Source organism: Hyaena hyaena, unplaced genomic scaffold (genome assembly GCF_003009895.1).
Source record: "Hyaena hyaena isolate Hyena2069 unplaced genomic scaffold, ASM300989v1 scaffold_281, whole genome shotgun sequence".
Taxonomy (NCBI): domain Eukaryota; kingdom Metazoa; phylum Chordata; class Mammalia; order Carnivora; family Hyaenidae; genus Hyaena; species Hyaena hyaena.
The window spans coordinates 1658238-1672332 of record NW_024080914.1 but is presented as its reverse complement, the minus strand read 5'-3'; the positions used below and the strand labels follow the sequence as shown (position 1 = coordinate 1672332).

Here is a 14095-nt window from a genome sequence, read left to right as displayed (position 1 = left end):
CGGTTCTTTTCCATGGAGAATCTAAGAGTAATTACACAGCAATGACAATGTACCCAGCACCCAGATCTTGGTTTCTAACAGGATCCTCTACTCAAGAGTACCAGAGCTCCCTGCAGAAATGGGTGGCCACAGGGCCAGTGCTGGGGAAGTACGAGGGGAGCCTAAAATGTCTTGTTGGGCTGGTGTGTAAAAACGTGACTAATGAATAACAGAGACTATCACAGGAACAGAGGGGCCAGAGGACAGCAGCTCCCACTGACCAATTCTGTGATGATTTTAACAACAGAATAGTGTTATATTATCCAACATTATCTAGTAGTATCCATACTACCTAAATCTAGTTGTATATAAATGGCTCTCTTCCTTACGTACGATGCCAACCTACAGCAAGGATGAATGAGTCAGAAACCCAACAATGGATCCTCGAACTGGAGAGTGAGAGTTTGATGAGGAACAAGCTATCAATCTCAGTAAATCGCCCTACAAGAAAGAAAACGCTGACTTTACGACAGAGAACTCTGGTGGGGATGGCCTTGAACAAGAGATTACAGGTCACGTCATTCATATTGGGACAAACTCACTATGTGGCTCCCAGTATGAAATACTGAGAACAATACAGTGTCGCTTTTGTGGTATTCTTGTTACAAACCATTATCTGAATAGAATCATGAAGATTAAACCAAAAGATACAGAAAGAAGAGAAAGAATTGAAAAAGAACTGAAGATGAATGAGAGGGAAAAACTAGGTTTCTACCACCTCTCAAGAAAACCCAAACTAAGAGCCATTTTGCAAACACATGGCGTGTAGTTTTCAAAAGCATCAAGTTTGAGAAACACAAAGAAAACCAAAGTGCTGTTTCAGATAAAAGGCATTAAGGAAACAGGATGACAAAAAGCAATGGGTAATCTTGGATGGGACCCTGAGCTGCCAAGATGCTTAGCTGTAAAGGACATTATTGAGACAACCGAGATAACTTACAAAGAGTTGTGGATTCGATAATAGCATTGCCGTATTTGATAGTATACATGCGTATGTATGTCTCTCTCTATATATTCATATACACTGATTCTCAATAACTACACAGTGGCTATATAAAATACTCCGTCTTACAGAGTACACACTAAAATAATGTGCTGTGAGACAGTGCCTTCCACTTACTCTCAAGTGATTTGGAAGAAAATTAGAGAAGCAGGGGAGGAGGAAGGAAACAATTTGAGGTGAAATATAAATAACTGGGTATCCAGATACAAGATGTTTAGCAATTTTTGTTCTCACAACTTTTCTAGAAGTTTGAAAGTGTGTCTCTAAAAAAGGGCTTTAAAAAACATGACAAAATTATTTTCTTTAAAGAGATCTATGCAGAAGAGGGTTAGCTCGGGGGACCTTGGGTTGTTCAAAGCCTGGATATGCCCAAGAAAGGCTCATCTTTAGAACTGGCCAGTGGTCAGCTCCTGGGAGGAGTTCCGAGCGCCTGAATTATTCTGTTTGATAAGCGTTTTATATGTCGAGGTCTTGAGTTAAATACCTGTCCGACCAGATAGTTTACAGTAACAATGTGGTTTATACCGAATGCCTGTTCTTGCTCCGGAAGGCTGGAGCCTGAGTACCTGAGGCAGTAACACAGGTGTTACATGACCGCATGACTGACCCCTCACAAAAAACCCTGACACCAAGGCTCAGGTGAGATTCCCCGGGTGACGCCACTTTGCACTTACCATCACGCTCTGGTGCTGGGAAATTCACACACGTCCATGGGAACCCCCCCGGGAGAGGACACTTGGAGGCTGAAGCCGGGTCTCTCCTGGACTTTGCTCCTGCTCCTTCCCCTCTGTCGGTTCCGATTCGCAACCCCCCCCCCCCCGCGACTGCGATAAATGATAACCACGACTAGGACAGTTTTTCTGCATCTGATAGGTCTTTCCAAAGGAATCATCTAGCTTGATAGTGAGATAGTGATCTCGAGGGCTTCCAACAAGCGATTAAAGGCATTTAAGTACAGGGGGAGATAGCCAATATCAATTCACCCCTAATATTTGACTTTAATGCAGTTCTTAACCTGACCTAAAATGGAAAAGTGAGTGTGCAACTACTTAAAAACAAAGAGGAGTTGATCTCTCTGATAACTAAGTTTTATTTTAAAGTTATCCTTGTTAAGACAGGGTAATGTTGGTACAGGGAGACAAACTGAGCAGTGGAGCCGGAGAGAGAGTCGGTGAACTAACCCTGTGTATGTACAATTGGGAGACATGGCAGATACAAGCGTGGGTCAGTGGAGAGACGAGGCTTTTCATAAGAGACTTTTTTTTTAAATATTTTTATTTATTTCTAGGAGAGAGAGAGAGACAGCGTGAGCAGGGGAGGGTCAGAGAGAGAGGGAGTCACAGACTGAAACAGGCTCCAGGCTCTGAGCTGGCAGTCAGCACAGAGCCCGACGCGGGGCTCGAACCCACGAACTGCGAGATCATGACCTAAGCGAAAGTCGGACGCTTAACCGACTAAGCCACCCAGGCGCCCTGAGACGAGGCTTTTCAAACAAAGGTGCCAGGGTAATTGGTTGTCCATTTAAAAACAGAAAAATGTGGGCCGTCTGGGTGGCTCAGTCAGTTAAGCGTCCGACTCTGGCTCAGGTCATGATCTCTCAGTTCGTGGGTTCAAGCCCCGTATTGGGCTCTGTACTGACAGCTCAGAGCCTAGAGCCTGCTTGGGATTCTGTGTCTCCCTCTCTCTCTGCCCCTCCCCTGCTTGTGCTCTGTCTCTCAAAAATAAATAAACATTAAAAAACTCTTTTAAATAATAAATATATATATTTCAATAAAGATCATAACATGCCAAGTCTCCATGTGTTCACAAAAACCTCCACTGCAGGTGCATGGCTTCAGAATCCTGTCGGCCAAGCCAGAGCTTCCTTAATTGTGAAACTGTTTAGAGCTTCTGCCTGCCTTGTGTGGTTATAAGCCGAATATGCTAGATGTAGCTTGCTTTTACTTTCTAACATCAACATCATCCCAAGTTGCCAATGTTAGATTAGGAGGAGATGTAACATCTCCCTTTCGGGGAGGGGTTCGTGTTTTGCTTTCATATTCCAAGAACCACTAGAACTTAATCATCTCAAAGAGCATGATCAGGGTTATGTGAAGACCCACACAGGGAAGTCTGAGAGTTGGTCTAATTTTTAGAACTACTCTCAACTGTCTCTAAGTTGAAGAACAACTCTCGACTGTTAGGAAGGTACCGGTCATTGGCTAACTGGCTGGGGCAGACTGGATTTCTTACACATGGACAGAGTGGCACCCACTGGACGTGCTCTCCTTACAGAGTGCATCCCCCAAGACGTGGAGGTTACGCCCTTGCCCTTGAGACCTGGCAGGTGCTTGTGACCATCCAGGCCACCACCATGTGGCGCAGTTAACTATGACCTCTGAGGCACGGTCACAAAGGGTCACATGGCTTCTGTGGGACTCTCTGCGCGGGGCTTGCGCTTGGAGCACAGAGCACCAGGCCCGAGCCCCACAGAGGGGCTGAGATTAACTGACGGGCGTGTGAGCAAGCTCTGGCCCGGCCATGACTGCAGGCGATCAGCCACCCTGGAGACGAAGCCTTGCTGCTCTATGCCGCTGAGTCCGGCACTCAGTGGACAGAACCCCCGAGTCGCAAGACGAGCACCTGCGATGTGGCCTAGCACCAGGCACCAGGACAGGCACCTCACGGTTCCCAGGAACACAGCGCTTCCCGGACTCAGCCCTTCTGGTGCTCACGGGGCCACACTGTGAGCCACCAGAGTGCTGGCAGAGCCCTCACGACAGTCCTCATCCTTTCAGGCTTATTTAGAAACCTAGGATTTGGCTGGATTTCCTTTTTCACCCCTTGGAACACAAAACGACACCTTCTCTGCTGGAAAATAAGGTTCCTAGTGTGCCCTCCTCTAACGTGGCCGCATTTCAGACCAGAGAGCTTAGACTGTGGCAGCGGGAAGCACAACCCCAGTGGGTGGACAGAGGCGTCCTGATGGTCTCCACCCCAAGAGGCTTCATATCCTGCTTCCCATCTGCAGGATGGAGGCTCTCTGGGCCACAGAGAAGATTTGTGTCTCTGGTGACACCAAAGTGACCCCAAAGTGGGGGACAATCCAATCCTACACTGACCCCAAAGCAGCAAAGTCTGTAACGCACAGAAGACAGTCGGATGCAAATAACAAGGCAGGAGGCTAAGACAACATGAGGACAATGTATCAATGACAAGGGACAAGGTGAGGACAATGTATCAAGGAGAGTGTGAGGACAAGGCTTTGAGGCTCCAGGAGGCTCTTTCTTGTGCTTCTGTGTCTGAAACCCACAGGGATAAGGTCAGATGTTCATCGACGTTTTCATATTCGCTGTAAAGTTTTCACGTTATAATTTTCTAAATTGAAGCATCACCACAAATCCGGTGTGGGAATAGAAAAAAAGAAGGAAAAAGGGAAGTGGGGATAGAAAAAAAAATGGAACAAGGATGGTTTTTCAGGTTTATCAATGAATAGAAGCCCTTCATTTTTGCTGACTGCAGAAAACTTGGAAGACCGCCGTCAGGACAAGGCCACGAGATGGATAAGGGTACTTATGTTAGGTTAATTAAACACGGAGGCCACGGGCTGGCTGGCTTGACCACCATGGTGCCTCCAGAAGCAAACCCAAATCTGAGCCTGTAGATGCCTCAAGGTTACAAAATCAAAATACTAAGGACACCCGCTCACAAAGAGCCTAGTAGGCTTTAAGCTACAGCCACCCAGGCCTTCCTCTCTCTGCTTCCACCTTTTCTCTAGAAGAGTCTCCCCAATTTCCTGCTGGTGGAGCCACTCCAAACCACTTCCCGTTTGGTGCTGCCAGGTGTGATTTTTGCTCAAATCCACTTCATATTTTTACTACGTCTCAGTTTGCCTTTTAACAACACAAAAGAAAAAAATAGTGAGAATAAGACATTCTCAGGAGAAAAAGTGTGTGGGGTTGGGGTGGGGAAAATGGCGTGGAGATGGGCTCAGGAGGCCCCTGTGCATTTGACCGTCTGCCTGGTGGTCCCTGAGGATGAAATCCCAGCTCACAGTTGTTTGGATGCCTGCAGTGCATCTTCTGGACTTCTAGAAAGCTCTATTGAGCTTTGCTCTCTCCCTTCTGAACCCCTCGGGGAAAAAATAGAGTCAGATGTGATTGTTTGGGTTCCAGAAAAGGGGAAAAAAACAACAAGAAACCCAGCTTCCAGTATTGAGCAGGGCTCTTGACAGCAGGGAGAGCTGTGCAGTCTCCTGTACTCCAAGCAGCGGCTCTCAGCGAGAGCTCACTGGGGCTTTGTAACCATGGTTTTTCAAGGCCCAACCACATAAAAATAGAATATTTATTTAAAAAATGAAGCCTGACAAATAAGCCACTGCTGTTGTTACTTGCAGTCAAAGTGCCGCAAGATTCCCATATCACAGGCCCAGGCGATGTGGGAAATGCGCCCCATGCATAACGAGGTCCCCGGGCACTGGCTGTCGGCCTCCTTCCCACCCCAGCATGGCTCTCACGGGTGCTCAGGGGAGGGCACCCAGGAACCTCAAGAGATGGTCCTCAGAGAGCCTTTCTTGGGTGTTAAAAGCTCCTCCTCCAGCTGGAGGGAGTATCTCGTATCCAAGGAGAACCCTGTGACCTTCCTTCTACCACCATCCCTGGACTGGCCCTTGCATGGGTGGAAGGACCACGCCCAGGGGTCTTTGCTTCATGACCTTGACTTGTAAATACTTGTGACCCGTGGGCCACATCTCTGACCTCTACTTTCATTTTTCTGTTGAGCCCCAGATTTGCAGGAAGAAAAGTAAGTGAGATTTCAAGAAAGACTTCAAGGGCTTAGAAAGGACCATATGAGGAATAATACATATATTCAGGTTTTATTGTTGCTAAGAGGTTAAATTAAACTAAAAAGGGTCCTGGCATCTACAGATATTTGCCACTTTCAAAGATGCCTTGCTAACCCTGAGGAATACTGGCTTCCCAGGATTAAAGAACATCTTGACTAATAGAGAACAGGGCTCTGCCACTTATCAGCTGTGATTCCTTGTCTCTGTTCTATAAACAAATCATAACCCAGAGACACTCCTGACAAAGCCTCTTGGAGCAGGTTTACAGCTTCTGAGCCTGAGTGGCTCAGTAGGTGAAGTGTCCGACTTCAGCCTAGGTCACCATCTCACAGTTCACGGGTTCGAGCCCTGCGTCAGGCTCTGTGCTGACAGCTCAGAGTCTAGACCCTGCTTCCGATTCCGTGTCCCTCCCCCCACCTCTGTCCCTCCCCTGCTGTGTTCTCTTTCTCAAAAATAAATATAAAAAAAAATTTTTTAAGAAATGGTCTGTGACCTGCACTTTTTTTTTTTTTGGTAACCTCATACCAGTTTCTTCCATATCCTGCTCTAAGGGTTTCAAGGCATAATTGTGTCAATCCCTTATTCCTTTTCTGTAGATTTCCTTTATTAAAAATGGTAAATTTCTTAAAGGTAGATTGATTTTAAAAGTACTTTGAAAAGCTTACCTTTGCTTTTTACCCAATAGTAAACCGTTTTTGCAATGTGGGTGTGATTTGTTTCACTTCTGGCAAAAATGTACTTTTTAGGCAACTCCATCGTTTCTATTATTGAATTTATTTTTTTATAGCCACCTTGTTATATAATTATATGTTGGTTGGTAATTGGGTAAAGCCTGTTGGAAGAGCTGCACTATGGTGTATTTCCCAATTAAATGTTAATAGTGTCAGGCTTTCTTCTAGGGTTGTAATTTCAGTGTTAAATTGTAGCCCAATTCTGTAGCTCTTTGCTGCTGCTGCTGCAGGCACAGACAGCGGAGAGAAGGAGATGGTGCAAAAACATTTACTCCTCTTCTTTGAAGAAAACCTCACTGCGGTGGCCTCAGCATTCTGCTTCCTCCCATGCAATTTGTTTGGTGGAGCGATGACCGGTAATGACCCTGCCAGCAGACAGCTATGCCCTCCATCGCAGTGGGCACACCCGGTCCCTGTACTCAGAGACCATATAATCTAGCCCTGATGGGGGCAGGTCTACTGTGCAGTTTTGGGTAGGTAGTGGGAGGGACAATGGGAACAGGATCAGAAGACATGGGTTCAAGCTGGTATGTGTCCCCGGGCAATTCCCTAAACAGTTTCTGTATCTGAAGACAACCCATAATCCCCGTTCTCCCTGTTCCACCGGACGGTGATGAAGTGAAATGGACGTAAATGTGTTTGGCAGTCACACATTCACTGTAAGGCGCTTTCAAGACAGAAGAGCCAGTAAACAGTTCTGTGTTACCTACCTGGGCAAGGATGTGTATGCCAAAGGGGGGGAGGGTGTTGTGGGGGAAGAAAAGGATTTTATAGGTGTCATGGGCTCCGGGTGGCTTTGAAAAATGAATCATAATAGGGAAGAGGCCCACAGGGCAAAGGTGGAGGGGACCAACAGAGCCGAGACGCCAGATGGGGACATGGTGGCAGGTGCTCTGGCCAAACCCTAGCGGCTCTGGAATTGGCTGGTGGCTGCAGACCCTAGAGCTCAGCAGAACACTGCTGAGCCAGGATGTGTTCGATAATTTTTTCGAATTCTAATAGAAACATTTTTAACTGTTAAGTATCATGCTCAGGTGAACCATTCTATGACATCACAATTGTTACATTTGGGTCAAGACAACAGGACTGGTCTAAGAGAGGCTAATTCCTTACCCAAGACAAGACGGCATGTGTTAGAAGTAGGATATGAGTCTCCAACACTGGATGTGAAAAACGCCACATGCCTTCTCTTGGTGAGAAAAGGTCGCTCCTCCACTCTGTTTCCCCCAAGAAATAAATGGAATGTGCTTATAAATAAGCTGAGCCCGAGGCAGATTGGCCACAAGAACGTGCCCAGCCTACTTGACAGAAGGCACCCGTCTAGGTTCCTTACATGACTTTTTCTTTCTTAGATACCACATACGATTCGATGAAGACAGAGAATCACACTTGGGTGAGTGAGTTCACTTTCCAGGGTTTCTCCAGCTTCCACGAGCACCAGCTTAGCCTGTTTCTTGTGTTTCTTGCACTGTACACTTTAACCCTGGCTGGCAACGTTGTCATCGTGACCATCATTAGTGTGGATCATCACCTGCACACGCCCATGTACTTCTTCCTGAGCATGCTTTCTGGTTCAGAGACTGTATATACACTCGTCATTATACCCAAAATGCTCTGTAACCTCGTCGGCCTGAGTCAGTTCATCTCTTTGGCTGGCTGTGCCACTCAGATGTTCTTCTTCATCACCTTGGCCATCAACAACTGCTTCCTGCTCACGGCAATGGGGTACGACCGCTACGTGGCCATCTGCAACCCCTTGAGGTACATGGTCATCATGAACAAGAGGGTGTGTGTCCAGCTGGTGGGGGGCGCCTGCAGCATTGGGCTGATAGTAGCCATGACGCAGGTGCTGGCTGTGTTCAGGTTGCCTTTCTGTGCTACGAAGGTGGCCCATTTCTTCTGTGACATCCGACCTGTGATGAAGCTCTCTTGCATCGACACCTCGGTCAATGAGATCCTGACTGTGATCATCAGTGTGCTGGTGATCCTGGTTCCCATGGGCCTGGTCTTCATCTCTTACATCCTCATCATCTCCACCATCTTCAAGATCCCCTCCACCCAGGGTCGGAAGAAGGCCTTCGCCACCTGTGCCTCCCACCTCACGGTGGTCATCATCCACTACGGCTGTGCCTCCATCGCCTACCTCAAGCCCAAGTCAGAGAACACCAGGGATCAGGACCAGCTGATCTCAGTGACCTATACCGTCATCACCCCCCTGCTGAACCCGGTGGTGTACACCCTGAGGAACAAAGAGGTCAAGGATGCTCTGCTCCACGCCACGGGCAGGAAGACTTCTTGACAAGATGGCCCACTTCGATGAGGGTTTTATAAGATTTGCTAAATATGGAAAGCAGAGAAGTGCCCACAGTATTGAGAGCTAAAATTCTAGGACCTACTACAGCAGTGGGTGGGTCAGAGAGCACAAAAACATTATAGATTCAGCCATTGGATAAAGGGACACATTTCCCTGGAGTATGGACATGGGTAGTGTGAGACTTCAACATGGAAGGAACTTCTGGGGAGTGGATGTGCTATGTGGGCAGAACGAGATCAGAACAGAAGGAGTGATTAATCCGGGAGGCTGCTTCAGGGCAGGGCTAACGTTTTAAATGTATTATGTAACACCCTTGTTTTGGACGTGGGGCTTCCCCTTTACCCACCTAGAGCTACACACATTTCAGCCCAATTTGAAGTAATTCCTTCCCAGGCAATTCAAGTTCCTTGCATCCTAGACACCGTAACTAAGTGGATCTCAGAGATCGGAGCATCCATAAAATTCATTAGGCTTGAATTCTGGATCTTTTCCATAGAAGTTCCAGGTTGGCCAGATGGGAAAACGGAAACCTGTTTTCATGATCATGTCAGAGAAACACTTTTGGAAAGTGATTAAAATCCCTTGATGATCCAGTTAAAGCTCTAGTACCAAGTAAGTCATATTGGCATCTATAATATGAGATGCATACAAAGGTTGGTGAGTGGAATGGGTGAGTGATTCCCCCATTAAGGAGAGATGGGCTTGCCTTGGGAGAGGCTTCTGTGGAATGATAGAAGTAATACATGCAGGGGAGTAAAGGAGAGCGTCTACAGAAGGGGTGAGTGGGAGAGGGTTGGGCGGTCCTTACATGGTAAGGACAATGTAGGCTTCTGATGACTTAGAAACAACCAAAGACACTCCAACCATCCATCCTACTATCAATTAAGACCCTCTAGGCCCTGAATTAATAGGACACTGGCCACTGGCCATCTCTGTTTCCAGCACCCCTGCCCTCAGCCTGTCCTCCACTCCATACAGCCCTCCACCCAACCACACCTAGAGACCGGTGGCTTCCCCTTTTCTATCCTCAAGCCATTCTACTGCATATTGGAAAGCTCTCACTGACACTCAGCAGGGCACGCTACTCATTTTGAAACCCCAAACCAAAGCCTCTCTCCTGTGGCCCTTCTGATGAAGTCACTCCATCTACTCCCTCACATCCCACTACTCTGTGCTCGTGCATTCACACATCACTACAGGGAACTCCTCCTTGGTGTCTTCACGGACAACCGTTTGAAATGGGCAGTGAGTGATGCAGCACCTAGGCACACAGCTCCACCTACTGCATCACGTCTCCGTCACGTCTCACTTGTACCAAGTGATGTGGTTTTCACAGACTGTCCTCCTTTATGTTAATTTAAAAATAATAGGGCTGTTTCCAGATATTTCATAAATAGCTTGTTAGGTCCATTCTTACACTGATTCAAACTATGGGCTCTTTGTTTTGTTTTGTTTTTAAAGTAATTTATGGAGAAATCCAAGAGAACCCAAAAATAAAAGTACCCTGCATTTGCCAATAGTCACTTTTACTAAGTGAATAAAAAGATGTTATTTTAGACTGGCTTCAAAAATGCTGTTCTATCTGTTCAACCTCCTGAAAAGATAATCTATAACTGCCAACTTAGCTACTTAAAAAGTTAGACGGTGGTTTGGGGAGGTCTGCTGAGTGAAGGGGCTAGAACATAGGCGCTGAAAGAGAAAGGCTCCATTTTGAGTCCTGTTGAACTTCTTACCATCTACATTTGGATGAATTCTTTAGCTTCACCAAGCCTCAGTTTCCTCATCTATAAAACATACCCGGGGCGCCTGGGTGGCTTAGTTGGTTAAACATCCGACTTTCGCTTAGGTCATGATCTCATGGTTCGTGGGTTCGAGCCCCGCGTCAGGCTCTGTGTTGACTGCCAGCTCAGAGCCTGGAGCCTGTTTCAGTCTGTGACTCCCTCTCTCTCTGACCCTCCCCTGCTCACACTGTCTCTCTCTCTCTCCTAGAACTAAATAAAACATTAAAAAAATAAATAAATAAAACATCCCCAAAGTTTCCTATGACGAACACGAGACAGTTAAGTGTGAAAGTGCTTTGTCAATGATGAAACAGACAATTTTTAAAATTTCTATTAGAGTAAGAAAACAGCAAAATCATCTCCATAAACTTCCAATTGTATCTACCAAACTCAGAGTACAAGCTCACCCATCCAAGATGGCCACCGCCTCAAAGATTTCAGAAGCTGCTCGCTTCTCTTTTCCCCATCCCTCTTATTTCCACCCCTGGCTTGAAAAGTCTCTTTCCTTGGTCGCCCTGGAGAATGAGAAGAGCAAGTTCACTTCTGGATGATCCTTCTGGCACACTGCAAGCAGGAATCTGAAACAGTGCCTCAGGAAACACCAAGAGCCAGAGAACTTGTGTTGTACTCGGTTTCCCCAGGCACATGGGCACCACCCTTCACTTCTCAACTGGTCTCTTTTGTTACAAAGAGCACAAAATCATAACACATTTGAATTGAAAAAACACCTGTACTCCTTCCCAGCTGTGGATCCTTATGGAAGTAATGGAATCTTTTCCTTATCTACAACATGGGACTATCAATGCCTGCTCTGTCTTTCCCATTAGACTGTTGTAAGAATCAACTATACTACAATAAACACAGTAGAACTTGCTGTGATAACCACCAGAAATGTTAATAAATATAGCATAGTATCATAATTATCCATATTATTAGCTAACATGATCCCTATGTTCTTACCATTGCAATTTTTCCTGGCCATTTCATATTATTTTACTAATTATTAAAAAATATTTTAGAGGGGAGTAAGGGGCAGAAAGAGAGAAAGAATCTTGAGCAGACTCCCCATTCAGTGAGGAGCCTGATGCAGGACTTGATCCCATGACCCAGGGATCATGACCCGAGCTGAAATCAAAAGCTAGTTGCTTGACCAACTGAGCCACCCAGGCACTGCGATCTCACTTTTGATTCCTACCTTTTTCCCACATATGCCTAACTTCTAATGCTATTGTATTCCTTATAAAGTGTGTAGGTCACACACGTGCAGTCCCTTAAAAAAAAATCCCCAAACTGTGCATCACTAACTTTTGTTAGCAATTCCAGCACTTACTGCCTATTCTCCTGTATTCCACCAAGTACCTTAGTTCAAGGGATTTCAAAGTCTTCACCATGACCCTCAATCAGAAATGAATGTTGTAACATAACCCAGTGTGGATGCATACGTCTGCAAATAGAAACAAAAAATTCACAGACCAGTATTTATCTTTACTCCTTACGGTGAATTCTGATGTTTTTCATTCCAATCTGTTTATTTTTTTTACATTAAAAAATTTTTGTTAATGTTATTTTTGAGAGACAGAGAATGATCAGGGGAGGGGCAAAGAAAGGGGGAGACACAGAATCCAAAGCAGGCTCCAGGCTCTGAGCTGCCAGCACACAGCCCAACGCAGGGCTCGAACCCACTAACCATGAGATAATGACGTGAGCCGAAGTCAGATGCTCAACCGACTGAGCCACCCAGGTGCCCCCATTCCAGTCTATTCTAATTCATTTTATTCAAATAATGTTAATGAACAGAGGTGCAGCTACACCATATTTTGATCAAATACTCAACAGTTGAAAGTTAAAACACTCAACTGAAGTTGATACTGAAGCCCAATACCGTTCATTAGACTATGTTCTTGGGCTAGTGACATTAAAAAGAAAAAAACAAAACTCAACAACCCTGGAATTTTATTACTAAATATTCAGTATTCATATTTAAATATTGGACATCTCAAATGAGAGACACTTAGGTAGCTGCTGGATGGCTGCGGCCATCACACGTGTGGGATGCCAGGTGAGTATTCACTTCTCATGTGAGAAACGGATTAGTAGAGAAGCAAAAAAGATCTTGAGGGAAATACCTTATTTTTTATGCAACACTTTTATTCACATTCTTCGTTAAATATGGATTAAAAATAATTTATCTTCCATATATGATTTTGGAGGCAAAATTAAAATCATACTGTAAACTCAGGACCTTAAATAGAATTAAACAGCTAAAAATACAGTGCTTCACAGTTCTTTTACTTTAAAAGTATATGGTTCACGAGGAGAGGATTCAGGGAGGCAGAGAAGTAGAGGGACCTAAGCTTGCCTCCCCCCTCAAACATAGCTAGGTAAATACCAAATTGATGAGGGAAACAAAGGCAAGAAAAATGTTGTTTAAATTAAATCCCCTTATAGCTGGCAGCCTACTGATACTTGCAGTGCCAAACATTCCTCAAGGAGTTTCTGGCTGCCTTAGTGCCTTGATGTTCACATGTCATTAAAATCCAAAAGCAACCTTATCTTGACAATAGCTAAATCTTCAGGGTCCTGTAAGACCTTAGTTTCAGCATCCAGAAATTCCTTAGATACCAACTCTTTCTCTAAGCCCTCCCCTCTCCCCACACTTAAAAGTATATGATCAGGTCATGCCTCACAATCCCAGTGCAGCCTTTTCTGCCTACGGGTTCTGTCTCCATGTTATGATAAAACCACCTTATGCACCAAAAACGTTTCAAGGATTCTTTCTTAGCCGTTTCCTCACAACCCCCACTTTAAATTTCATCGGAATCATTCTGAACAACTAAGGGATCGATCTGAGGACAGAACAAAACTGTACATCCACAAGTAGAAAATGACCATCTTGTGGAAAGCAAGAGCTGCAGAAGTTTGATTTGGGGGAGATGAGAACTGTGGGCACCGCAGAGGGGAGGGAGCCCTGCTTACAGAGACCGCCACAAGTTACCATACACAGCACACCATAAAATCTCAGGTTTTAGAAGTCCACCCTTGCTGGGGTCATGTCTGGCTTGGCGGTGCTTCTGTGGGGAAGGAGGTCAGAGATCTGGGGAGTGGGCACTATGGTCTGAAGATCCCCTGGGTCATATGGGGAGAAAGAGTTGCTCTGTTTGGAGTGCATTTGGGAGTGGTGGCAAGGCATCTCCAGGGACAAAACTGGCAGTTCCAACAGTTTGCACTGTTCTCAAGCATAGGGATCGGGCTGCTGGCTGAGTGCAGGGAGCCTTGGTGCCAGCTTTCTGCTGTGCTTTACCATAAACTCTGAACCGCTTCACAGTCATACAACCACTTTCCTGGGACAAACTGACAAACAGAAAAGCATGGTGAGACCCTCTCCCCACAGTACCAGTGCAG

The 14095-nt window shown here is 45.7% G+C and overlaps 2 protein-coding genes across 2 annotated transcripts in view; one reads left to right on the top strand and one right to left on the bottom strand.

Moving 5' to 3' along the window:
* LOC120241374 (olfactory receptor 10J3-like) overlaps window positions 1-14095 on the bottom strand; it is a 164949-nt gene that overhangs the window by 40883 nt on the left and 109971 nt on the right. The window lies entirely within an intron of this gene.
* Window positions 7968-8897, top strand: LOC120241376 (olfactory receptor 10J1-like). The gene has a single exon (XM_039246437.1). It carries the CDS (start codon window positions 7968-7970, stop codon window positions 8895-8897), a length of 930 nt encoding a protein of 309 aa, XP_039102368.1.

Coding starts and splice junctions, on each gene's coding strand:
- LOC120241376 (XM_039246437.1), top strand. CDS start 7,968: ATGAAGACAGAGAATCACACTTGGGTGAGTGAGTTCACTTTCCAGGGT.